The 27,278-nt window shown below is 40.7% G+C and overlaps 2 protein-coding genes across 3 annotated transcripts in view; both read right to left on the reverse strand.

Moving 5' to 3' along the window:
• Positions 1-124: 124 nt before the first annotated feature.
• LOC109525708 (stereocilin) lies at positions 125-23,447 on the reverse strand. The gene is made up of 30 exons (XM_019886448.1): positions 23,041-23,447; positions 21,694-21,800; positions 20,474-21,595; positions 19,141-19,165; positions 18,497-19,037; positions 16,845-17,732; positions 16,705-16,767; positions 15,976-16,101; positions 15,571-15,737; positions 15,310-15,496; positions 14,278-14,393; positions 12,523-12,655; positions 12,257-12,439; positions 11,608-11,646; positions 11,350-11,526; positions 11,017-11,166; positions 10,095-10,153; positions 9,557-9,680; positions 9,323-9,405; positions 9,096-9,219; positions 8,012-8,217; positions 7,402-7,492; positions 7,126-7,297; positions 6,319-6,482; positions 4,977-5,132; positions 4,755-4,897; positions 3,487-3,635; positions 3,171-3,268; positions 1,900-2,047; positions 125-295 (listed from the first exon to the last, which is right to left on the reverse strand). Exons 2-30 carry the CDS (start codon positions 21,764-21,766, stop codon positions 207-209), a joined length of 5,796 nt encoding a protein of 1,931 aa, XP_019742007.1. The 5' UTR covers positions 21,767-21,800; positions 23,041-23,447; the 3' UTR covers positions 125-206.
• Positions 23,448-24,043: 596 nt separating this feature from the next.
• drc4 (dynein regulatory complex subunit 4) overlaps positions 24,044-27,278 on the reverse strand; it is a 14,181-nt gene continuing 10,946 nt past the window's right edge. For both annotated transcript variants that reach the window (XM_019886860.1, XM_019886859.1), the window contains 6 exons: positions 26,962-27,167; positions 26,456-26,611; positions 26,277-26,357; positions 25,992-26,201; positions 25,613-25,678; positions 24,044-25,507 (listed from right to left, as the gene is read on the reverse strand). In XM_019886860.1, the coding sequence (XP_019742419.1) occupies positions 25,385-25,507; positions 25,613-25,678; positions 25,992-26,201; positions 26,277-26,357; positions 26,456-26,611; positions 26,962-27,167 (842 nt within the window). In that variant the 3' untranslated portion in view covers positions 24,044-25,384. The remainder of the gene's footprint in view (positions 25,508-25,612; positions 25,679-25,991; positions 26,202-26,276; positions 26,358-26,455; positions 26,612-26,961; positions 27,168-27,278) is intronic.

Consider the following 27,278-nt stretch of genomic DNA (forward strand, 5'->3'; position numbering starts at 1 on the left):
TTTTCTGAATAGTAATTGATCTCAAAATGAGTATCAACCATTTAATAATTTACACTTTTTGAAAATTCAATTAGACTGAATCTCGCACATTGTTAACGGAAGGAATCAAATCAGAGAAGCAATAAAACAGATCATGATGTTTATTTTATGCACAAATGTGTGGATGAAAAGGGAGGTCAAATTCTAATTAACCATTCGGAAGCATTTTAGATGAGATGCCAGAACCAGAGACTTGGAGCCACAAAGCTGAAAGCAAAGCAGTATGTGTTCAGGCCTGCTGCAGCCGAGTTTCTCCCTGTGGGGGCAGAAGAACATTCACGTGTGCTGTCTTCACAATATAAGAATCACCGGCGTTGCTTAGAAACAAACGTTCCTATTCAAAAAAATGATATAAATGGTTGGTTCTCAAACTTTCTACACCAAGTACCGCCCAAAAATTATTCAGCACTCCAAGTACCATCATGGTGACCAACATTAAAATACAGTAGCATAGAATGCCCAAATGTTCATGTGCAGAGGTTTTATTTGTAAAAAATATATATTTAATCTTATTGTAAGTAATGCAAGACACTAACATGCAGTTTGAACAATAATAATTCTCTCAAACCGCGACACTCAAAATTTTTCTAAGGATATAAAACCACAGAAATTAATGACAAATCATTTTACATTAATTTATATTTCTACTTATTTTTAACCTATAAATAGGTGCTATAAAATCCTGTTTGCATCCAAAACTTCAATGAGTGGCTATAAATCAGACATGTACGCAATGAGGGTGGATGAGAGTGCTTGGAAGTTGAGACGAGACCGATTCGTCCATAAATCAGCCATGTTGTATTAAGTAGCAGTTTGGTAACACGCTATGTGCAGTGTAATTGTAACCATAGTTGTATAGTGGTTTTTTTTTTTTGGTTTGGTTTTTTTGTGACGTGATGGCATGATTAAGTGGTGAATTAGGTCACTAAATACCCACTGAAAGTCCCAAAGTATTCATATTTTGCCAGATGAAAAAATGCATTTCTTTCATTAGATAATGAAGATGGCATTCCTACAGTACATGATCGCATTATCGGTACTGCAACATTCCGCACCCATATCACATATTGCTTTTCGAATATCATGCAGCGCTATATTGTTCATACTGTATTACCCGCAATCGTCTGCCTGCGTGTCTCAATGAACTCTCTCTATGCTTCCTAGCTCTCTTCCTGCCTCTCCACTTCCCTCAGCTAATCACAAATCTGAATTGGTTGACTTTGGAAAGTAAATTGGAAATTACAGAGCTAATGTGCAACACAACTACTTTTTATTTCTATACTATTCTTCTATTCATGTGCTTTTTCTTTACTTTTAAATGTCTTAAATTATTTTATTTGTAAATTCTTTTAACCATGGAAAACCCAAGAACCCTTTTCTTCTTTGGAAAATGATGAATTATACATTAAATGACTGCTATATGTTTATTGAACACCAAAATATATGTTTTTTCAAATAAGTAATGCTTTAATCCAAATTTAGGATTAAGGCCAAATTTGACCCTTTTGGGATTTAAGGGTAGTATTTGAAATAGCAGAATTTATAGGGGCCAAATTGGACCCCGTGGGTTCTCCAGGGTTTGAAATGTTGCATTTTGAATTATGTGAAGCACATTGAGTTACCTTGTGCATGAAATGCATGATATAAATCAAGTTGCTTTGCCTTGCCCTTGAACCTGCAGTGATCCGAGTGTGAAAATATTGAATCATTATTTCACGTGCCACCAGAAGAAGCCTCGCGCGCTGCCGGTGGTGCGCACACCACACCTTGAGAATCACTGACATAAATCATTGGATTATAGAAGCGCCCTGAGTACAACATTAAATTAACTTCAGTCACCATTGTTGAGTCAGTACCAACCTCTCAGCTCAAACTGTACATCTCCTTCATAACGAGCAAGTCTGACCGCTAGTCTCTGATCGTTGTCCAGCTCCGTCCATTGGTCCTCAGTGATGGCCCACGCCTGCTCAGCACTCAACCAGGACAACTGAATGGCACTGAACACCACCTGGCAAAGTCAATGGAAAACCTACTAATGTAGGATTCTTTGGGAAGTATAACATGAATACAACTCCAGAATCCATCCATGCATTCATTTTCAACAGCCCTTATCCTCATCATGGCCCTGTGTGAGCTGGAGCCTCTCCCAGCTGAGTTTGGGTGAGAGGCGGAGTACATCTTGAACTTGTCGAGCCAATCGCAGGGCACAACAACGGAAGTAAAAGGTCCACACCCCTGTTCAAGCACCAGGTTTTTGTGAAATAAAAGGAGGATATGTCATATTAAAACTATTTCCACCATCAATGTAACCTATGACCTACACAACTCAAATGAAAAAGAATGTATTTTGAGAGGATAGGTAAAAATAAACAAATAGTGTGAACAGCGGGTAGCACGGTGGTCGACTTTTTAGCATGTCCGTCTCACAGTGCAGAGGTCGCGAAATGATTAATGTTAGTCTCTTTTATTGTATCATAGAAACGTGGCATTTGAACAAGGGTTGGTAGAATTTTTATGCTCACCGTGTCGACAAACATCCATTCACACGCTCACTGACAAACAATTTAGAGTCTTCACTGAACCGAACATGCACGTTTTAACCAGAGGAGCCAGAGGACACGCAAACACCTGTGCTCAAATTCAACCCCCAACCTCAGAACTGTGATGCAAACAACTCATCATCATGTCACTTCATTTTATACAGGTATTGTTTAAAATATTGCCTGCTATGTCGCTCACTCGCCTGCCCGATGACAAAAGATTTCAATTTTTCAAAATTCAACCAAACTGGAGATTGACTAGTGTATATAATGCCTTGTGTTCAACCTAACAGGTTTTATTTTTTGGACAGTGAGGGGGAGCAAGTGAGAAAAAGACACCAAAAAAAAAAAAAAAACACCTCCACAAAGAAAGCTACCAATTCCTAAAATATCTTCTTGTTTTTTTTTTTTTTTTTTATTCAACGTTATGAGTATGAACCCCCGGCTGATGTTGTGCCATCAATGTGAGTTGCTCCAATATGGAGCTAAAAGGGAATATTTTAGTGTTCAAAAAAAAAGACTTGAGTCTTAAGATGCAGTTGCAATCTGCTTGACATAAACCGCTCACATGAAATCAAAGACAAAACTTACTGCCATCTTTTTGGGTGACAGCAGGACGAATGCTTCAATGGTGATGCCTTCCACTTGTTCTCGTGTCAGAGCTGACAAAACAATGTCTTCCAGGCCCACTGAGCATACAGAAGTTCCACAAACAATGTAGTGAGATCATTAATGTAGCTCAAAATAGAGATTTTCCAAACTTTTTCAGCTCTCCTCGCAAACCCCAAGGAGATTTTTTTTTTTTAAATTGTTCCAATCCATCAAGAATTGTCCTTCCTCACTCTGGATGAGAGACAATAAAATGTTGGCAACAACAGATCATTGGGGATATTACATCCATCCGTACCTGCCAGTGTCCCAATTTCTGTGAAAACTTCAGATCCCCAAGCACTGACTGGACCAAAGGCCTCAGGTCTGGACAAACGACTTGTCAAAGCTTCCATCTGCTCTTCTTTGCATGGCAAGGACATTTCCCGCAGGAACCGGACGGCCATGCTGCCATTTCAGGAAAAAAGATTCCGGATTTACTCCTCAGAGCATATGCAAAATGTTTACAGAACACTTCAATATGTGTGCACCCACTTTCTAGTTACATCTGTTAGTTGGTGTGTCGCACATTTGTAACTTCAACTGCAAACAACATAGAAAGTTATTTCTTACATCCTCCAAGAAGTATTCTGTCTATACTAGGACTCCACTGAATTTTCCCTCTGTTATTGCTGCCGACTGGAATCCAACTATTTACTGACACGAATGATACGTCAAGTAGAATTTCAAAGAGGAAGGCGTGGACTAGGGAGATGCACAGTTTGTGAAATTCAGGTTTTTAAACTACTGTAATAACTAACACATACATGTTGATGGTGGCGTTGCATCGTGTTGGATTTAGCACAACTTTTGAGTCGAAGATAAAGATGAGGAGGGAACATAAACTTGTCACGACGATTAAGAGCGAGAGAAATGCCAGCGCGTTGGAAGTACGACAAAAGCATCCTTTTCACATTCAAAAACAGTGTATTATGTAAGGTATAAACTCGCTTTTGTGAGAAAAGATGCCATGGAGTTAATGAACATGCAAAAAAGCCACTGATGTTTCATAGTTGGGTATCTCTAAATGAATTACTATTTTGCCGACAAAAGCCCTTGTTTTTTATATTTTATAGTTCGAAGTTAAAAAAAAAAGAGAAAAAAATGATGTTCATCAATGTCACGGTTGTGCTTGACATGTTACAAAAAGCTTGTTTTCTCTTTTTTGGTCATAAACCAATGTTTGTGGTTTAATCAACCCACGTTTTTCTGCTGACTTTTCAAGTACGTAAAAAGACTGATGGTGAAAGAAGATGATCTACTTTTTCAGAAAACAAAAAATTCCGTGGGTTTTGAAAGATCACTCCAAATGCTGTAAAATGGCTGCTTCAAAAATGACTGGCAGGAAATGAGTTAATGAATACTTTTCACTTTGACACACATCACGTCTGTGAATAAAAATACTTTGTAATTTGCATTGCTAAGCAGACCACCTTGGCGCAGGTCTGGACTGTACTGATTGCCTTTTTACTTTGTAAGAATTGATCGACAATAACTTGAAAAGCAGAGACTCATTAATTCACTCACCTGAGGTTGTAAGCATTCATTCGTTTAATCTCTGAGGGATCCAGTCCACAGATCAGATGGCCAAATGTTGCCAAATCGACAGCTGATAACTCTTCGATTTTCAGGTTGCGCTTGCGCAACACGCCCAAAATTACCGCTCTCATCTGAAAAGACAAATGTTTTCGGCACATTTGCTAGTTTATAAGTCAGTGTTGGTCAACTTCAAGTTCAAATTCAATTCACCTTCTTCGGGCGCCAGGATGACAGTGTCCCCAAATGGGCCAAAACAGCCAGGTCACTCAAAGAGATGTCATGCAGTTCTCTAACCGTCATCTCAGTCACCAGAGAACCGAGAGCCAAAATCTCCTCTGTTCTCAGCTCACTCGCTGGACTGAATGCCTGCAGTGCACAGAAAACAGCAAAATAGTTCAATCAGAGACAGAAGCTGATAATTACACCTCACACAGCCTGGGGCCATGCGATGAACCATTTTTGGCTGTCATTGATGGAGGCTAAGTGAACTTCCGCCTTCAACACTCTTTAGATACACCTGCAAAATGCAATGAGATCCAATCCAAGAGCAAGTTTTGACAGACAGTGTCAGAAAGGTGTCACTAGTAAACCCCGACTATACCGTGGTTCATTCCTGCTGTTGTATAGATTTTGTTTGTAAGTGCTCTTTGAATTGTGAATTAACATTAGTCCTTGTTGAAAAATGACCACCAACAAATCCTGTGAGATATATATATATATATATATATATATATGCAATGTAAGAATCATGTATGTATGATTTAATCTCAACATGGCAAAAATACGGGTGGCACGGTGATACACTGGTTAGCATGTTTGCATCACAGTGCGTAGGTTTGGGATTTGAATCCAGGCTAAGGCCTTCCTGATGATTGAATATAAACGTTCTAGGTTTCTGGGACTTGCAGACTTGGGGGTCATTGAATGGAGCCCAGAGTTCAAAATCAACACGGTGAAGCTGCTTTTAGCTGTTATGATGCACACAAATGAAATACGTTGACAACAGAAGCAAAGTCATCCCTGAGTGTAATTGCTTTTAAATCCAGGTTTAAAAACTTTGCTTTGTTTCCCATACCTTTGATTAAGGTCCTCTAAACAAATTTAAATCAGATGTTCTTTTTTTTTGTGTGTGTGTGTGTGTGTGTGTGTGTGTGTGTGTGTGTGTGTGTGTGTTCAGAAACCTGCTTTCATTTATTTCCTTTTAAATGTTTTAAAAGTTTTCTGTTTATGTGTTTAAATGGTGTCAATGTACATTCTGGTAATTTTGGTAAACTACTTTTATTTTCTCTGTTTTGATTCTGAATGTCATTAACTGTAAATACTTCAAGATGTCTGTTTGTGTGAAGCACACTGAGTTGCCTTGTATATGAAATGTTCTATATAAATAAAACTGGCTAAAGTCAACATTGTGTCGCTTTTTTGGGGGCAAAAAGATGGTTCAGTTGAATTTTATTAGCCCAGCCAAAAATACTCCACCACAGATTCAAATTCAAATCGCATGAACAAAAACAGAACTTATCCTCCTGTTGCGCCTCTGCTCATCACTACTGACCTGCCTAAGTTTGACCCAGAGCGCCCGGCGCTGCTCGGAGCTTAATGACATATCCCAGCTGAAGACTTCTACACACTCTTTGAGGTCGACTTGTGACATGCGGCTCAATTGAGACGATGTCCATGCGGAAGGGAACGTACCTCTGATGTCTGCACAGCTAGGGACTGAAAGGAGAAGACACACATTGACACGAATTAAAATCACTGAAATAAAATCATTTGACTTGCGCTTGATTATTATTATTTTTTTTTTAATCAGTCTTTAACCCTTACAGGGACAGCGGTTACTACAGTGGCCAGCTTATGCTGTTACCAGCTTACAGGGTGCATGAAAGGGTTAATGAGGTTTTCCAAATTTAGTGTTGGGCCATTTTTATAGTTTGTCCTAATTAGGTTTATGCGTGAGCTGGAACCTATTCCAGGTGACTTTGAAGGAGATCGAGTATAACCAGGGGTGCCCAAAAGTGCTTCGCAGTTGCACATGAGGACTGAAAATGTAATATTGCCCTCCAGTTCAAGTCCGTCACTGCCCTTTTGCGCGTTAAGAAGAGGTCAGGCCAGCATAATTTCAAAGTCAGCCCCCGTCATAATTGCTTCCGAGGGCTAACTTTTAAATAAAAGCTAAATGAGACATTGATATCCATGTACATCTCTTGTTTTACTTTTATTTTGAAGTTGAAATCATCTAGTGGCTTTCACGAGCCCATTGCAAACTACAACCATAAAATTATGGTAATTTGTTCTTGTATGCTGATAGTAGTTGTACATAATCACAGCCACACGACATTAAGCGTATAAAATACTGAACTTTTTGCGCCACTGCCTTGGACTTTTACTATCCCTCTTATGAGACTTTGGGTCTTCTCTCGCTGACGACGTTGGTCCATGCGCCACTTCAAACAGATGACACCCACCGCGCTCTCCTCCCAGCGCTTTTGACTCAAGAGAACCTGTTCCACGGTGTCTTTCTTCAAGACTTTCTAAACAGGGGGATAATGTTTAATAACACTCATTTTGGACAGCCATGTTGCAAAATGAAATGTATAATTGCTGTATACTTGGTCTTTTTTTGATAGGTGCTCACCACTGGGATGGAGTTAATCTCTTTTGTTGACAGGGAGAACACCAGCCTTCCCAAATGTTCAATGTCTCCAGTTTGCCACTTGGATGGTTCCCTGGAAAATGAACAGTCATATTTTTGAAGGGTACCAAAATCAAAATGAAAAGAACAAAAAAAAAACAGAGGAAAAAAAACATGAGAAGAAGTTTGTAATGATGTAGTGTATTTTACTATGTAAAACAAAATCCAGATTTTGAAGTGCAATTACTTATAAAGCGTAGTTATCCCAGTGGAGTGGAGAAGAGGAGAAGGCAATGAAAAACAAACAGTTTGAACGTTTTCCACGGTGACGCCAAGCATGCGTAACCAACAACAGCAAGAGCGAGATGCGCTTGCCAGTGTCAGTAGCACTAATGTCAGTGGTAGCAGAGATGAAGTGGAGAGTGACACAAGTGATGCTTTTTATCAGGTGGAAGTGAGTATTAAAATGGTCAAAATGACATCATGCATATATGAATGTTTACATATATTTCAGTCAGTATGGAACGGTTCACATTATTCTCTCGGAAGGTTTGCATTTATTTTAAAATGATCTCTTGACATGATTATCAAAACCTGTTAACACTTCATTTACCCCATGAAGTCTTTCTGTGTGAGCAGGGCGCTGATGTCTCTCAGAGCTTCTTTGGGAAGACAGAAGCTCCTCATGTCCTCCAGCCGCAAAGCCAGAGCACCTTTGTCTACCAGAGACAAACTGTCTCTATCCAGGAAAGGCAGAAGAGGACCCAGAAAGTCCAGAGTGGAGCCATCAATCTCACCCACATTATGGGAAGAGGAACCCTGCAAAGCAGCATATGCTGATACAATAAATACACTACTCAAGAGCAAATGGCCATCAGAAATGGCTTCACATGTCCCTAAACATATTTTTCATGCGGATCCAAAAAAAATCTCTTTATTTTATTTGTTTTTATTTATGCTTGAGAGGTAGGTTTATGCCCACTTTTTGATTTTTAATTGCTTGTACATTCACCCCCACACAACAACTTAACAATAACATTAAGGGCACAAATCGGCGTCCATATGCACAGAACATATGTTGGGAATTTCACAGATGCACACGAGCCAGTGTGTTTAAAAAAAAAAAAAAAGAGGTGATTAGCACCGCTGTGGGGGTAAACAGCAGATTCCCTTTGCTGTCAATCAAATCAAGTCCTCTCCTTCACTTTAAATGTAGAGCATTCACATTTTACAGAGAGACACCTCAATGCAGAAAAGGATGCAGCAATTTGTGCAATTTGTGTGTAAAGCATTTTCACTGCTCTTGGCTGGTGTGGCAACAGACAATGTAAGCGGGTACGCTCATTAAATACAGAATGACCTGGCATGCGCCGTGTACAGTCTACTAGTGTAGCCACCATGATTAACGTCAGCTTGTTTACAGTACTAATGCAAGCGTGGTATTGTTAGCGCTACTATTATATTGAAGTTTTAAATGTGTTCGCTGACTATTTATCACGCGCTTTCATAACATATCATGCAGTCCCTCTATTGGCTCTAATTAGATCCACACAGCATATAAGGGGCCTTGCCCTCAACCATGGATCTGCAGTCTGTAACTAGTTATTATACAAGAAAAGAATCAAAAACTCTTGACTTTACAAAGATAATAATGTTTAAATGACTATTAATAAGAACCGGTCTATGCGTTCACTTACAGCCTTCTCAGCGATATTTGTCTGCTTGTAATGCGGTAGTTGGAGGAAATCAGTGAAGTGTGCCTGAACGTGGTCCAGAACAGCCCTGAGGGATGTGTTGGAAAGGTCATCTATCATTGTCGCTCTGAGAGAGAACAGAGCAGAAGTATGACTTTTTGTCAGAATTGTCAATGGTTTTTTTTTTATGAAGAAACCATTTACGTTACAAAAAAAAAGGGGATACTTGCGGTAAGGTTGCAGAAAACCAAGGGCTTAAAGTGCTGACATCAAGTTGAGGATAATTTCTCACTGCCTCTACGATACAATTTCGCTTGTCATATAACAAAAAAAACAAAAAAATAAAAAACAAAATACAAAGGTTAGAACTAAAGATATTTATGGAGACACTTGCATGCAAATCTGAAAGTAATCAAACTGGAAAATAGTTTGAGACAGCACTTTGTGGGGCATTAACTTCTCACCAGAGCAGGTCTCAAGTTTCCTGGCAATATAGTGAGATACTGAAGCAGCTCTGCAAAATCAGTGCAATTGCTCCAAAACCTCAAAAAGTCACATGTCATTCCAACTGCAACCTGGCCCATGTCTCTACAAACAGACAAGTCATTATATAAAACAAATTCGGGAGGCTGCATTTATAGATGCCTGAAAACCAGTTAATGTCTTCACCAGGCACAGACTTAAAGAAATAAATTGTTGCATATTGAGAGTTATCTCATTCCTACCGTGTTGAATCACGGTTAGTTATTTTTGTGAGATATCCTAAGCATGATCGGTGTTCTCATGTTGACAAATACCATTCATTTTTAATAATAACACAAAGGTAACTTGGGCAAATGTGTTATTTACAAGGTGCGTATCAGACTGGTAGACCTTTGCAGCCAAATTGGTGTGCATGAAGCAGCTCTCAGATTCAAAGAGGTTGGTGACTTCTGGTCTCTACATGACATCACACTGACTAGTATATTATCCAACTTTCCTGTTGTAACATATTTGACTTACCTCACCATGTTGCTGGTGATGTTTTTCGAGTTGTGTATCCACTTAAACAAAAGCTGAGCCTGTACAGACAAAATAAAATTAAATTAAATTAAATTAAAAAATTGGTTACAAAACAAGAAAGAACTCTAGTTACAAGAATGGATTGTAAATGGACCAGTGGTGGGCAAAGTATGTCCTGTTCTTTGATCCGTCCTTCACAGCATTGACATTATCAAGACTTTGTAAGATTTGTTGCATTTAGCTGTTGTTTCATTAACGCGGACAATTAAAATGTATTTGTTCATTAAATTATTTGTACCGGTATAAACTGACATAACCGGTTAAGTGGTGGTCTGGCCGTCAGATATACGGTGCTGTGCGGCCGCACATACTGCACATAGTCCAAACAGCCACTGCTTTGCCAGGGCCAAAATAACACTCACCATTAATTAATATTGCAATGTTCTTTAATATGATATAAACATTGGACACAACATCCACAACATAATACAAGATCGCTGTGTTAGACAAATATTAAACCATATGTGTAGTCGCATAGGACCAGTAGGTTCAAATTGCCACCACCTTTGATTTGAAGACTATCTTGCAGCTGTTCAGACTTCTTACACATTGGAGGCAACTAAATAAACCCCTGTCTGTGACAAAAGCCCTTTAATGTACCTATTATTAATTTAAACGACAATCCTCCACATCACTGTGTCAGAGCCAAACTAATTAGCCTGATGGAGGTTGGCCTGTACGGTGCATTAATATTCTGAAAGGCTCATCTGAAGCATATCCAATGACGTTGCAGATTAATGGGAGGGAAGCAATGATGATTAATGGTTGGCACTTTTCTTTTTTTTTTTCTTTGTGAGAGATCCTGACAACTTATTGTTGTCACGCTAATGGGGAAAAAGTGTTGGTGAAGTGAGATACGCACCTGCTGTGGTGACCAGCTGATGTGTTTGTACACGCTTATGTCCCTCGGGATGCCTTCCCTCTTCAGAGCCTCTGTCAACTTCCTCAGAGGGATTAATGACAGGAGACAGTTTACATGCTGAGTGATGTTGGGTGTGTCTCTTTGCAATGCCTAATAACAGAAAACATGATTGAAGGCCATTGTTATGTATGTACTTTGGTATCTCCCACTCCCAAAGTGTTTCCTGCTTCAAATGTGATTACAAAAGAAGAGTAACAAAAAATGATCAAGGAAATACGGACAATTGCATTTCATGTTAAATGAATAATAAGTTATAGTTAGTAGCCCCATCACCTCTTGCATTGCATCGTACAGCATTGCTTTGTGGCCAGGCGTCAGCTCTGTCAGCATGCTTCTCCAACATTGACAGTTGGCAGTTTCACTGATCTCAGACCAGTGGAGGCTTCTGAGCACAGTGGGAGAGAGACCAGAGTGTAATGGCTTCAGTCGGCACAGTTTTTCCGCAGTGAGCTGCCAGGAAGAAACACACATTGAGGTTAGAGTGAGGTTGACCCATATTCGGTGAGCATATTCTTCCAAATTTTAACTTACATTGGTGTCTTTTGAAATCTTGGACAACATTTGAAAAGCCTGGAGGGGAAAAGGAATCAAATGGGAAAGAAACAAACCAATGAGAGCCACAGAGGGCTAAGTCCATTTATCCATCGCATTATTAAACTCAGCACTTCTTCTGATTCATTAGCACAACAACTCTTGTTGTTAATTGCTCACTTCATTTTAGTAGTTATTACGCTATGTTGCAAGGGTGGTTGAGAGTCTTTCATATCAAGCTACTTTTACAGAGGGAAGCCGCAATATTTGTTATAACTAAATAATATAACAAGTTCCAATACAAGGACTGTATCAAAAAAGGATACATGGGATACATTTTTTGGAAGGGGTTGGGGGAACTAAAATAAAGTGTAATTGCACATCCCCTACAGTAGGTGGCAGGGGCGCTCTCGTGAAATTGTGCGAAAGGAGGACTAGGTCTGATTAACTCTGACTCAGTACAAAAATAGTCCATGTAGAATATAGGATTCAATGCTAAGCTTACATATTTTACTGACAGTAATTTAGAAGTATTAATTTTATTTTCATACATCCGGGTTATTTTTTTATACAGTTACACTGCTATGAATTGTGACAATGTGACAGCAGGGTTTCAACCATGTGGGGAATGAACAACCCTCCTGCTGACCTGTGCTGGAGAATATCTGTCTATTCCTGGTTTGGAGAGGAGTTCCAGCAGCTGCTGTGAAGAAAGCGAGAGTAAGAAGGACGCTCCTAGCTGTGGGAGGAGAGCACTGAGGCCAGTCAGCTCTGCGGGAGCCATGCTGCTGGCATTCAAGGTTCGCATTGCTGGGACCAACCAGTATGAAAGCTGTACGAACCAAAAGACAAAAATATGAAAGAAGGTCATTACAGTTCTTGGAAGATTTTATGATGTGAACAAGTGTGTCTCACCCTGCCACTAGCACTAATGAAGCCCTTGGACACACACTTGACCAGCTGCCTATGAAGAGTGGACCACAGAGCTGAGTCCGAAAGAAATGACTGCAGGTCATGTGGATCCAAGTAACACGAAAGGACACCGAGCCTGCAAAACAACATGGTAGCCTTTTACTATCCTCACAAAGCAAACAGATATTTTTTTTGGAGAATATCATTCAGAAAAAGGTACCTCTTCTATATCATCGATATCCACCTTACCGTCCATGTACTAATATGACCTTTGTCCAACTAGCGAAGACAAAGATCGCATAGCTACTCGTACATGGATCTTAGCATGATATCAAAGATATGGAATAAATGCTCAAATTGCTTTCCATAAAGCTAGTAGGACATCTGTCTTACTAGTCTGTTTTTTTTTTCAGTAATGCCTTCCACTACCGTATGACAGTTTTGCACACTAATAAGACAGCTTTTGCACACTAGTTTGACAATAACTTGTTCCTAGTGAGGCAAAAATACTAGCACATGACACATGCCTAATAGTTAGGGCTAGTAGTGGCATAGTGCAGCATAGCCATTTACTAGTAATCGGGTACTACTAGGTCAAAAGTGTCACAGGTAGTGGAAAAAAAACGTTACTTGTAAGACACAATCATTCTGCTTAATATGTGCTGAATTGCCTTACTATTGAGGACAAAGACTGCACTAGTACATGGACGTTTAAGCTGGAAATCAAATATTTATTATTAAATATTTATTTAAAAGGCTTTCCGTAGTAATTGAAAACAGTAAGCACACACTTGACCAGCTGCCTATGAAGAGTGGACCACAGAGCTGAGTCCGAAAGAAATGACTGCAGGTCATGTGGATCCAAGTAACACGAAAGGACACCGAGCCTGCAAAACAACATGGTAGCCTTTTACTATCCTCACAAAGCAAACAGATATTTTTTTTGGAGAATATCATTCAGAAAAAGGTACCTCTTCTATATCATCGATATCCACCTTACCGTCCATGTACTAATATGACCTTTGTCCAACTAGCGAAGACAAAGATCGCATAGCTACTCGTACATGGATCTTAGCATGATATCAAAGATATGGAATAAATGCTCAAATTGCTTTCCATAAAGCTAGTAGGACATCTGTCTTACTAGTCTGTTTTTTTTTTCAGTAATGCCTTCCACTACCGTATGACAGTTTTGCACACTAATAAGACAGCTTTTGCACACTAGTTTGACAATAACTTGTTCCTAGTGAGGCAAAAATACTAGCACATGACACATGCCTAATAGTTAGGGCTAGTAGTGGCATAGTGCAGCATAGCCATTTACTAGTAATCGGGTACTACTAGGTCAAAAGTGTCACAGGTAGTGGAAAAAAAACGTTACTTGTAAGACACAATCATTCTGCTTAATATGTGCTGAATTGCCTTACTATTGAGGACAAAGACTGCACTAGTACATGGACGTTTAAGCTGGAAATCAAATATTTATTATTAAATATTTATTTAAAAGGCTTTCCGTAGTAATTGAAAACAGTAAGCAAGAATTATCATTATGAATATGAATAGACCAAATTTGCAGTGACTCAGAAATGCAGGGATGTACGTTGTAAAAAACATGAGTGGCCAAAAATGTTTTACCTTTGAGGATACAACCTTCTTTACAAACCATTGTCTCCCAAAATGTACAATGATCTACATTTTTTTATTTATCAACATGCGTGAAATAAAAACCATAACAGCTCAAAGAGTGAACTGTCCCACCTTGATATGTTATCACCAGTGACATTGTTGTTCTTGGTGAAAATGGTTCGTATAACATGGCGTCCTCTCACACCATCCAGGCTGCTATTGCCCAGCAACTCCAACAGAGGGGTAAGCTAAATGAGATAACATCCATAAGAATATTATTTAGCATGAAATGACTGAAGTGAATGCCTGCATACTCATGATTCAGCAATCGCAAAGTTGCGTATTTGTGGAATATGCTCCCCATTACTCGTAGCAAAAACTCACATCTTTACTGTTTTTGTGTTCAGACCAAAGCCATGTCTCAACTAAAAATATTGCGTGGGTGCCATCTGGTGATATCTTGGTGCCAAATAACTATGTTGAACTGAGGGAAGGCACTTCTTTTAGTCTGGCTGTAGCTTTGTCTGCACTAGCTTGAAACAGTTGGAACTGTCACACAATGGGCCGCTTTTAATCACTACTTTTCATCAGTGGTCGACCGTTGCCACTTGATTTTTCAGTGATTAAAAATTTGAATCGACAGTGATCTTGTTTCAAACATTAATACTGAAGTATATTTTGAATTGAATGTACCTGTGGCAAGAAAGCAAAGCATGGAGAGTCTCTGTTACGGAAAGGTATGAGTGCAGAAGAGCTTGATTATTGCCAACAGCCTCCCTAAATATTCATTGATGTGTTATTGCCGGCCGTTTCCTCTTCTTTGTGGTCATCGGCTTCTTCCCCGACAATTGCCTCATGCTTTTGTGGCTTGCCAAAAAAAATTCTACACTACAAAAATTGAGGTGCGGGGGCTCAAAACCCAATACAGGGTGGTTGTTTATCCATTGCAGTCACCTCCTGTAATTTTTTGCGATGGCCCACTTCATTGTGTTTTCCCGCGGTGCTCAGTGTGCCGTGGGCCTGAGAGGCTATAGGCAATCAAAAAACTTTTTATTTGTGCTTTAATTACTCATGGATTTTTGCAGGGCTCATTCCCTATCGGCCGAGACTAACTGAGCTTCTCTGTTTCTAATGATTGAAAAAAAAAAAAAAAATCACTACAACCTGTCGTGACGTCAGCTGCTGAAAACGACTGACGGGAAGGTAAGGCAGTAGCGGTAGGATGGAGCTGAGGAAGTACGGTGGCCAGGTGGGGACATCACCCACCACACTTGACTGTAGAAGTCTTTTGACAAATGCTTTTTTCTGCGATGACTTCATCTCTGAGCTGTGGTCGCGGATGGCAGCCAACCTTCAACCAAAGCCAAAAGTCTAGTGTCAGGACTCTGTCGCCTGCATTTGATTCTTTACTCGTCAGCAACTCACACGCTGTCATTCACAATGACAGAGGCTGGGAAGCTCATAATGTCAGAGACAGACATGAACGGGAGGAACTGGGACAGGTCCACAAAGAGTTCTGGAGTCACTCTGGGGAATTTATGGATAAAAGCAGCAGTCATTGTTTCCATGGCCTGCAGCTCTTTTTGGGAAGCCTGAGATCGGGAAAAAAGATTGATGGGACAAAAACAGATGTTGGTTCAAACAGATCATCTGTTATACATTCACAGTTGATTGCACATATCACATGACAACATCTGCTGTATATGTCAGACAGAACTGTAATCCCGCCATGAAAGGGATGAAACCCACCCCCAAAAAATTAGAACTTTCAGAACTCCCATATCAGGACAAAAAAGAGGAGATAGATTTCATGGCGTCGTTCGAACAAACCCGGCTTGTTTCAACTTGAAGGTGATCCCAGCTTTGATGCATATGAGAAAGGAACCTCTTGACGGCATCTTTCTCAGCGGCCATCACAAGAGTGTGAATGCTATCTTCAGGCATCTGGAGGTATTCCTGGAGAGCAATGAATAAAAATGTAAAACTGTGCACTTTGCTGTCATCTTGTGGCATCTAAACACAATTACAAACCTTCTCAAAACGGTTGTCAATGACTCCAGAGCTTTACTGTACAGCAGTGACTTGAGATTCATTCTTTCCGTGACAACACTTGTAACCCAAAACACTCATGTCCGAAATAGTCTTTTTAAATTAATAGAAATGACATTTTCCAACCTTCCTCCCAAGGACAAAAAAATTATTTTTAATAGGGAAAATACCTTCTGCCATCTAGTGCAAGAGTAATTAATTGTTCTGCCTGACAATATCAAGTATCAAGTACAACTTTATTGTCAAATGTGCTGTCAGATGAAATTTCCTCCCTCTTAAACAGACAACAGACAACAAGAGGAGCCGCTGCAGGTGCCCGCACCGCCATATGTCACTGGCAATCATAAATGAAGTCAGATAAATTATTTGGAGAAAATAAATAATTTTGGACTAATTAATTGAAAATGTTTAACTTCCCGTGGCACTCCTGATGATATTTCAGCGTATGCTAAGGTGCTTGGGAACCACTGTCTAATCAAATGTACTGTAGATACGGAAGCCTCACCGTACCTGTAACAGAACCCTGAGAGCTGATGAGTTGTTGTCCTGCTCAATGAGGTGCCACAAGACAGGCTGGTGAGCAAAAGCAAAGAGAAGTTAATTCACCCTCCTAGCAGTGAACGCGTGTGTATGTGTGTGCTTTGTCTTACACTGAAACAACTCAGCAGGTCCTCTTTGAGGCTCATGTTCTGCTCCCGAAGCAGGAAGACTCCCACAGTGTGAAGTACACTGGTGGAAGCCTCCGGCTGCATCGCACTCCAGGATGCGTTGTCAAGGAGACTGGAGAGGAGGATGGCTTGACCCAAACCTTGCCTGGCCTCTCCCTCCCCTTCATCCAGACCCGAAGAGAGGCCGACCATGAAGTCCAGTACTCTCAACACATATCCGAGCGTCACAAAAAACCACTGGTTCTCCCCTCCTTCAACTTGACACACGCTGAGCTTGTGTAAGACATCCAACATCAGAGGGGCCGGGTTTACGCACAGCTGTGATGTGTCAAACGCATACTGGGCTGGGAGCATGTCAAAAAACCTCTGGAGTAAGCACTTGCTGTCCTCTACCTCTGCTTGCAGATCAGCACAAACGTCATACAAGCTGGGCATTGATTTCAGCAGCTGTTGGTAGAGCGATGCATTCAAGCACATGTGCTCTCTCAGTCCACGTGTCTGCCAACACGCTTCCAGCATGGTCACATTGAAGAATGTCGGCACAGCCCACTCGTTGTACTCACAAGCCTCCTCTGTGGCATCGACACGGGAGAGGTTGTGTTGTCGAAAGCAGTACATCGCGGCCCAGCTGCCCTCTGGGAAGGAGCGGTGGGAATCTGGGTGTTCTCTCCCACACAACGATGAGATAAGGGCTGAACTGTTGGGTAGGAAGCAACGCCGGAAAGCCTGGGCACTCACAAACCTGCTGCCCGACTGAGGTAGACAGCCTTCCACAGGCGCTGGACTTCCTGTTGTACCGCTTGATAGGTGCACGCATAGCTGCTTTATACTTGTCTGGTTAAATGCATTATAGTTGTGTGTCCTGGTAGCCTGCGATTAAGGAATAAATACTGCATGTTAACATAAAGCAAAGAGGCTCCCCAATGCAAATTGAGCATCACTACACCCACGTACTCTGCGTGTGTGTACTTTGTACACAAATGCCCCACAGAGACACATGACAAAAACATGGCAGACCCGCTGTGTTGAAAGTGCGATTTTAGCAAAAGAGAATGCTAAACAGTGTTCCTCTTCAAATCACGGGGGATGGGGACCGAGCTCTGCAGCGAAAGTGAAAATTTCTGAGTAAATCATTTTTTGCCATCTAACTGAACAGAAGTGAACTGGAAGTGCACCAAAATACCAGACAACAAACTCTTATGCCAAAAATCCCCCCAAATTCACTCACAAAAGACCAAAAACTGACTGAAGCTACCACATGCCTAAACTGTAAATATAGCCATAGTGCAGACGCTGGTTCAACACATGGCGTCCAAAATCCACGTGACATTGACTCAACCATTGATCAAGGATGCCAAGCCTTTTTTTTTTTTTTTTTTTTAACATGGTTAAGGGTTCATTATGTTCCTTCTGCCATTGAATAGGAGAGCATTTAATTGCTCTGCCTGTCACTATATGTCGCTGGAATAGAAACTTTGTAGACAGTTGGACAACGATAATTTCTCACAGCACACTCAACTCATAAACTATGTGACGGACAAAATAATAACCACTCACAGTGCCATTTATACAGTACATGTTGTGGCCAGTGGGTGTATATTTTGATTTGAAACATCAAATCAAGTTGGCCTCACCTGAGGTGCTTTGTGGAGCCAGAAAGTGGAATTGGCACAGACCGTGTTGTTGAATTCATATGCAAAGAACTCACTGCACAAATGAACCCACAGGAAATCCTCCTCAGCCGCAGCCAGGTACCAAGCAGCATCAGAGCATGTGACATGCAGGTCCAGACCCATTTCACCATCCGTGGGACTCACTGACCCGTTTTCCCATTCCAAAAGTTTACAGTAGAGGAACACTGTGAAGTTGGAGACACCACTCAGTCCTGGAATGGATTCATTGCACGCCGCCTCCAGAATTTCTGCAGTGGTTGAGTCCTCCATCTCTTTTTGGAGGTCACTCTCACTTCTTGGTTGATGCTGATTGCGCTGATCATGATGGCCTTTTGGATTGATTTGATGGGAAGGTGAGGATTTCAGAGGTGAGTGGGGAGGTGTTTGTCCGAAGCTATTTTCATCACTGGGGGGGCAGGACAGGAATGACAGAGAGCTTGGGATACCCTGGGTGCTAACGCCCAAAGCTTGCGTGTTCCATGTCACATTATGTCTTATTCCCCTACATTTGCGCAAACACAAGAGACGCATCACGTTATCTCACTTAGATTTGCAGACAATTCGCCGGCAATGGGAAGTACAGTATACTGTTTCAAAGATCTTACCATAAGATTAACTTCCTCAGGTCGCCTTAGGAGAGACATGAAAACAAATATCATGAATGCGAGTAGGAAAAAGCAACTTGACACCTCCAACACACACGCACACACAAACGACCATATCCGATGCGACATAACAGTTCCGCCGGCAAATCCCGCAAATCCCTTGATATAATATTACTGATAACAATGAAAGGGCAAAGATAAAATCTTAATCCACAAAAGATACTCAAATGAGCAGGTTGACCTAAAGCAGTGAGAGACATCCGCATTTGTTGTCTAATACATGTAGCTTTTAAAAATATTTAAGCAATATTAAAGGTAACTAAAGAGTAATCATACATTCTTCTTTGGTCCCCAGATATGCTAATTTATCTTGTGACAACTTTTGTAACACAAAACATTCATATCTCAGATCAACCTTCCGCATTGAAGTAAATGGAAATGCCATTAATCTGTTCCAAGCCCCCACCCCAAGAAAAAGCCAAACAAAAAAATTAATATTAACTATCACTCTAAAATATTGTTCTTTATAAAAACAGAAAGTAGGAACATTATTAAAAAGTAAGTTAAAGATCTTTTTAATTGTACGAGGTACCAAAGTCTGGGTGGAAGGGAAAAGGGGTTTTAGTGTGGCTGGCCCCAAACTTTGAAAAGACCTCCCAAGGCACATTAGACAACCCCCTTCCACTGTCCATTTTTTAAACTGGCCTTAAAACTAATTTTTATACCTTGGCATTCAAATCGGCATGAGACTTTAGCCTTTAAGTGATTTATTTGTTTTATTGTTTTTAAATTGTTATGCTCAAGCGTTCATGTTTTATGTTCAAGTTTTATTTTGTATTGCAGCTGTGGTTGCTTTTAAAGTGCTCTAAAAATAAAATTGAGTTGAGAACGCAACCATTACATAAAATTGACATGGTCTCCCCGTGCGACTGAAGGAGACTAGGCATCAACAGCAATTCATTTCGATGTTATTATGGGACTGCACACAGTGCTCAACATAAATGCGAACATAAAAAAATAATCATCTTTATCCATTTCTCAGTGAATACAAGAGCATTTGTGATAACAAACAGACTCACCAGTGTTTGACTTTTTTCAGCTAAATTCTAGACTTGTTTCCAATGACATTGACAAATGTTTATTTGCAGTAAAGCAATTTTGCGAGTGTTTTGTAGAGTAGTGTGCCAGGAAAGTGAAGGATTTCTAATCGATTTATATGGGGTGCGCTCGTTTTCGTTGAGCACTGTATTTCTCAATGAAAAAAATATAATAGTGTGTTAACATCCTCAACCACATCCATTTAACTCGAATCCGAACCGCCCAACACACTCACCAACTGAGCATTGTCTCCTTCTACTGGACTGGGGTGCGTCCGCCACATTGTTGACATCATCGAGCATTGCCATGGTAAGCTGTGACACTTTCTTCCTCAAGTTACCATAAACAGAACTGCCCACTCTGTGCAGAAGCCCCATCCTGAGCCTATCCAAACTTTGCACAAGTGCTAAATTTTCCTGGGCCAAATTGCCTCCACTTGAGCGTGTCAGCGCTTGCAAGAATTCATTTCGCATGGAATCTGGATCATCCTGCGTTGCGCTTACGTCATCCTGAAAATGATTTTTTAGTGATGCATCCTGCTTCAGGACTTCAGGGGGCAAGCTGAATGGCTTAATACGTCCACCCGAGCCTCTCCTGTTGTGTTCAGCATCAGCCCCCGCCGGGTGCAAACTGACCACGGGAGTCCAGCTGTGTGTTTCCAAGAAGCGGAGCACGTACTGCAGCCAGCCGACGCCGAAAGGGCAGTCAGTGTGACCTTTCAGTGCGCAAATGAAACCCTGCAGGCCAGCGCTGGCTTGTCCGTAAGTCCCGCTTATCAGCGCCTGGAAAGCGGCCTCCAGCACAGCGCTCACCGTCCTCCAGTTCTGCGATAACAAAGTCAGAATGGGCTTGTGAGGCTGACGCTGCAGGAGGGTCGTGAGGCTCTGCAGGAGCCCGAGAAGCCAGTCCCAATGGGGGCTACCTCTCAGGGACAGAAACCAGTCTTTCACTTGGATGCTGGGTCGAGGCGGCACTCGGCCGTTCCACTGGCTCTGTGCAGCGCTGCCTTCGGATTGCAGAAAAAAATAGAGCACTTTCTCCCACAGATGTTCGTCATCCAAATCAAAGGGTGCCTCCTCCAGCCCTGAACTCATTTCTTGGAGGTACTGAGAGATGTTGTACAGGAAGCCCGAGAGACGACGACGATCAATCGGCTGGTTTAGTGAAGCCAGGTTCGTACCAGGAAATAATCCACTCAATGTTTGAAGGCCCCCCAGAACGCTATTCACCCAAGGGAGCATAACTACATCCTTGTTTGTTTCCCGAGAGCCCTTTTGCGGGTTCCGAGTACCTTCTTTATTCAGTTTGGATAGGAGCTCCTTAAAAATGGCATCTCTTCGCTGTTCTCTATCGCTTGCTGAATGATTGCCATTCAGGGCAGCAAGAGAAATGCGTGTTAATTAGATAAACGTCGGAATAAAACACACATTTCAGTTATATTGACATTGCACTAACCTGTTTTCTCAGAGGATCCTTGTCCGAGTAAAATAGCACAAACTAGGACGCTTGTAAATCGAAGAGTAGCCATGCCCGGCCTTTTGTCTGCAGTCTTTAATTCATTCCTGTGAAAAAAATATATTGCTCCTCAGGATGAATTCCGATTGATTTTGGAAAACAATGGAAGTCTGTTCACTTTCACTGGAAGGATTAACCTGAGATGTAAAAGAGAAGGAGATTAAAACTTAATGACTGGTCTCCACATCACCTTAGACTTGCAAAGCATGACTAATAAAGCTTGTATCAGCAATCGGACTATACTTCTTATTGTTATAATGTTATGTTTTCAAAACCAGGATTTATTTGGTCACAAAACGTGTGTCATATGCTGGCATCACATGATCGACAGTAAGCTTCTCTCGGCAAGCTCGTACAAAATATGTTGCTTGCTGTTGTGACTCACTGACACCAATTGGAAGATTGTATTCTGGACATTGGCGCAAAGTCCAGATGAAATTTACTGTATGGATGGCGAAGCTTGACTATATGTGAGCCAAGCTACTCTTAAGTACTGTTTATTCTTAAATGGTTAAATAATTAATGTCAGTGCTTTAAGTGAGGAAAAAAAAATTCACTGTTGCCAGGTGAAATAGGCGGTGGGTAACATCAGATCATTAATTCAATGAATTGTTAGAATAAATAATAATGAATAGTCATTAATAATAAGTGAATATACAGTATAATAGATCGTAAATATACAATATAACAACGAATAAGTGAATTAACACCTTATTTGGTTGTTTGGCCAGCAGCCTGGCTATTCTTGTTCTGTGTTGTTCTTGTTCTTCAAATGTACTGCATAATGTATTTCGAAACAAATTGCTAAATTCACTTAAACGGGGTTTTCAAAAACATTTCAAACCCACGCAGGAATTGCGTCAACACTGTCGATCAAGATACGGAAATTCACATTTTCCTGTGTGGATTCTCAGCCATCCAGGTGATAGGAAGCGTGAATAGAGACAACTACACTTTTATTTGTTTGTTGAAGGTGCTTTCACCTTTTATCCAGAAGGCTTCACACTGCACATCTAAAATATAGAATTGAAGAAGCCTTTTGGAGTCCAGTTGTCTCTGTTCAACCTTTGCAGGTTCTGTCTAATACTTTGGTGTACTGTGATAGCTATTATGTACCGAATGGATACAATACAGTTTATGATGTGGAAATCATGTTGAATTATCACTCAAATTCATTGAAACAAACACCGGTCAAACACCGTTTGCCCGATTTAGATCTCACGTTCATGTGAGAGCAAACGGAAATGTGTGTTAAAACGATTATGAAATAGAAATGAAAGAACTCACCCTCGACCCGTTCAGTTGTTGAGGTATCAAGTGAGTTGCATCATCTTCAGTGTGGTGCTATCACCATTCTCTCTGTCCTTTAGCTTTCACTCTCCTTCAACCCTCCCACTTGATACCAGTGTTTACTTTCATCTATGGCATCGATATCTCTGCCATCGTAACTTGATGGACAACAAATTCTCGACCTCCCCCGGTTCCGAACAGAAAAGGTTGTGAGGTCACCGAAGGAGTGAAAATCTGGTGGAAGTGAATCAGGACGGCAATTTCTGTCTATCTGTTTGCGGTCGCCGACTGACTAATGTGCCATTGTGTTGTCTCTCAGTGGGGGGCTCACCGTGGGAGTCTGGCTTTGTTGGGGGTGTAGTGTTGACCTGAGTGGCACGGGCCAGCAGGACTAAGCAGGTTGTCGATGCTTGCACTCAGTTAACAATCTTACAATTGAGCCCTGTGCAAAGGTAAGAGCAGCCGGCTCCCCCGCGTCCGAACGTCTGCAGGGCTCCGAAACCTGAGAGGACACCTCACTCTGCTTCCTGTCATAGCATGAGACTGTGTTTCACTGGGACAATAACTTTCTCCTGTATTATTAATACTAAAAGGAACAGCAATCACTCGATGCGCCAGAGCTCGTTTCAATGCAGGTGTATAGAATGAGAAACTGGATCCAGCCCGCCCGGTGCTCGACTGACAACTAGATGTTGAGATTGGAATACTTGGGTTCATTCCAAGGTTTTAAGTCCCAGCGATGTCAACCGAACCATCACTGTATTTATGACATGTTATTAATAGATGTATCTTCAAAGAACTTGTGACTGCCATCATCCAACACGTAGCACTTCCATGGAGATTAAACCAAGACGGAACTGTTGAAAAGTCCTCTAATAGTCGGGAAACATGATTTTACTAAAACATGATGTCATCTACAGAGGGGACATGAGGCTTTATCAAAAAGCCAACAAGTCTCCGGAGATTTAGAAAGCTGGATGCTGGTGAGCGGACAAACATATCATTATCATTCTTCTTTGTACTTTATTCAGAAAAAATAAAAAGGCACACTTCTTCAACAATGAATGAATCAATCAGGGGTTAATCTTAGACGGTACAATTAAGCAGTGGCTCGCCACACAAAAGAATAATAGCTTTGCATTTCACTGAATAGGCTCACACTCCACAGTGTCATTTTGTAAGGAAATGAAAATATGCTGTTTGTTATTTCAGTACAGCGGTGCCTTAAGATATTAGTTTAGTTCATTCCGTGACCACGCTCAACACAAAACCTCTCAAATCCTCTTTTCCCCATTGAAATGAATTGAAACACCATTAATCCGTTACCGACCCCCCGCCTAAAAAAAAAAATTAATGACAAAATAGTACTCTATCATATTGTACCTTAGAAAAACATAAAGTAATGACACAATTAAATAGGTTTTGTCATACTGCATCATTTTTCAGCGGTCCGTGTAAAGCCTAGAGGCAGTACAAACAGACAGATTGTACGTGAAGACAGTCTACAGCTCCTCAGCATGCCGCGAATATTAATTCTTCACAGACGATGATCTACATGTGTTGCTCCACTTTTTGTGTTCAAATGCCCGTTGTTTCGAGGGTTATAACAGCGCTACATAGATGTAACCCATTAGAAAGTCTATCGAGTCTGTCATTATGTGTTAACATTAAGCTGGCCGGGGAATTCCTAAGGCACCAATTGTTTTAAAAACACCAATTGTAATTCTCTTTGTTTTATGTTTGGTTTGACAGTAAACTTCAACTGGGAGTGGCAATCAACAGATTGAACCGTTTTTTTCAAGAATTGTTTACGAATACTATCTGCCGAACTTGCTACTTATTGAGAAGTAGACTGAGTCACTGCCAACAATAACCGATAGTATATCAAGTTTGTCCTTATAAATCAAAGCAAAAAATAAAATAAATGTAAAAAACTTCCAAGCCCGGCGATCACTTGTATCGCAAAAGAAAAAAAAAAAAACTCATAAGTCAGTTCACTTCTATCTGAAAGTACAATTCTATAATTTACTACATATATAATTTTTGTCACATTTTTGGTTGGGAGTGTGTTGTGAGATTTGTAATAATGTAAATTAATGTAAAATATGCACCTGCTTGAATAAAAGCTGAGAAACACCAATTTGTAGACCATTGCCCTGAATCCTTATTATTTCATATCACAGAGACATTTTGCACAATTCCATGCCCCCTCCTGCCTTTTCTCTTCCAAGTGCACAAAGGGTACACCTGATAGTTTAATAGTATTCAATTTAGTTCGATTCATCAAGTCAAGCAAAACCAGACTAAGTGGGATCACCTATCACAGATTCAGTCATTTGATCTAAAGTTCATCATACACCCAGTATTTATTCCTAAATGTGGAATATGTCACACAAGGTTCCTCCACAGAGACACCAACAGCTCTTTGCTTTGCCTCATCCCTCAGGAATAAATCCTGACGGGCCTGCCAGAAGAACCGATGTTTCAACATACATGAGACACAGAAAACACCCATGACTCATTTTGTTACATACATCACTTTGAGCAAACAGGCAAAAGATCAACGAACCTTGGAAGCCCGAGAGATGTTGTATTGTAAATCCTTCATGGATTGATTGCTGGAGTCTATCATATCCTGTAAGAGGAAAAAAAAAAACATTAAAATATTGAATATTCAGTCAGATTTAAATTCCACCATCTATCCCTCCATCTACAGTGGCTTGCCAAAGTATTTAGAGCCCTTTTTCCACAATTTGTCACGTCACATCCGCAAACGTGAATGTAGTTTATTGGAATTTCATGTGGTAGATCAACACAAACTGGAAATTGGATAGAAAATGACACATATCTAACATAGCTCGTTTTGTGAAGGGATAGATAGCTCCTGGAAATTCGCTCTGATACTCTTAACACCACTCTGCATAGGCCCTTAAGGGAAAAAGTGGTACCTCGGCACTGTCTGTGCTGCTTTTGAGTGCAGTTTGGTCCACATTAGAGACCAAGAGCACAGCGGAGAGCTTGGCCTCCGTCACTGCCAAGCTGTCCATCATGTCCCTCACTTTCGCTTCCATCTTTGCATTCTTCTCATCCTCTTCCCTCTGAACACCCTCAACGTCCTGAGTGAGGGTCATGCGCAGCTCGTCTCGTTCCCGCTGAAGCTAGAGTCACATTCATGTGTGAGCAGATTATCAGAAGTGTGCTAAATTCAATACATTATTTATGATTATTTTTACCTCGCTGAATTTCTGCTTTAGTTGCTCTAATTTTTGTTTCTGATCACTGAGCTCCTTTTCTTTTCTCTTTTCTTTAGTGTCCTGTTGAAAGCTCAACATCAAGCCGCTGGTTGTAACATATAAAACCCACACAATATGAAATATCCACACACAATAAGCACAGTATTAAAAAAGGCAACCTCTTTCCGGATCGGGTTCTTCATCTTTCTCTCAATTTCAGCAGCTTTGTCCTGTACGTCAAGGAGGAGCTTACTGAGACGCTTGTTTTCTGGTAGAAGGCAAGTCAGGTTCTTCTCCTTTTCTTTTTGTTTCATCTTTAGGGCTTCTATTTGTTTCTAGGAGACAGCATGAAGAATAAAGGCTCGGTGGTTAATTATTTATGAGGAAATATTTCCTTTTTTTAAAAAAATAATTTGTGAACAAATGTTGAACGTTAAAGGCGAATACATTTAAATAATTACTTAAACGGTTAATGACCACTATTTTAGGCTTCACACTTTCACAGGATCTAAAAAAAAATATCTAAATGAAAAAATTCTGCAAGAATCTTAATAATACCGGTATTATGATCGTAACGCCGTTTTTGCCGTTGAACTGAAGCACATCATGCGAACATTTCGTATTTTGTATGCCTTAGTATTTTTAGCCTTCTTTCAGAAGATGGCATTCTTCATTTCGCGCTTACCTTCATTGAATCATTGTGATACAAATCTCGTTCCATGGTTTGATTGAGGAGAGTGAGCATGTCACCAAATATTTGATCGTGGTCTCTGGTCAGAGCGTTGATGTGACTGTTCCACTGATCCTCTTGTTTGAGAACTTCCATTTTCCTCATGTTGACCAGCTCCTGTTGCAACAGCTCCAGCTTTTCATTGTAGTGGGCCTCTGTCCCTACTCAAATGTGTGCACAAAATGACATAGAGTTAACGCTTGTAGATTCATGTTACAGCAGTGGCAAATTCGCGCATTATATACATATATATATATATATATATATATATA

The sequence above is a fragment of the Hippocampus comes genome, unplaced genomic scaffold, assembly GCF_001891065.2.
Source record: "Hippocampus comes isolate QL1 unplaced genomic scaffold, H_comes_QL1_v1.1 scaffold261, whole genome shotgun sequence".
In the NCBI taxonomy this organism is placed as follows: domain Eukaryota; kingdom Metazoa; phylum Chordata; class Actinopteri; order Syngnathiformes; family Syngnathidae; genus Hippocampus; species Hippocampus comes.

Bases quoted from the DNA above. Each gene is read 5' to 3' on its own strand.
- LOC109525708 (XM_019886448.1), bottom strand. From the start codon at position 21,766: ATGGCTACTCTTCGATTTACAAGCGTCCTAGTTTGTGCTATTTTACTC. The intron at 17,733-18,496 runs GTGAGGCCAACT...CCTTAATCGCAG, and splicing joins GGCTCCACAAAGCACCTCAG to GCTACCAGGACACACAACTA. The intron at 2,048-3,170 runs GTAAGTTTTGTC...TGACTTTGCCAG, and splicing joins TGTCACCCAAAAAGATGGCA to GTGGTGTTCAGTGCCATTCA.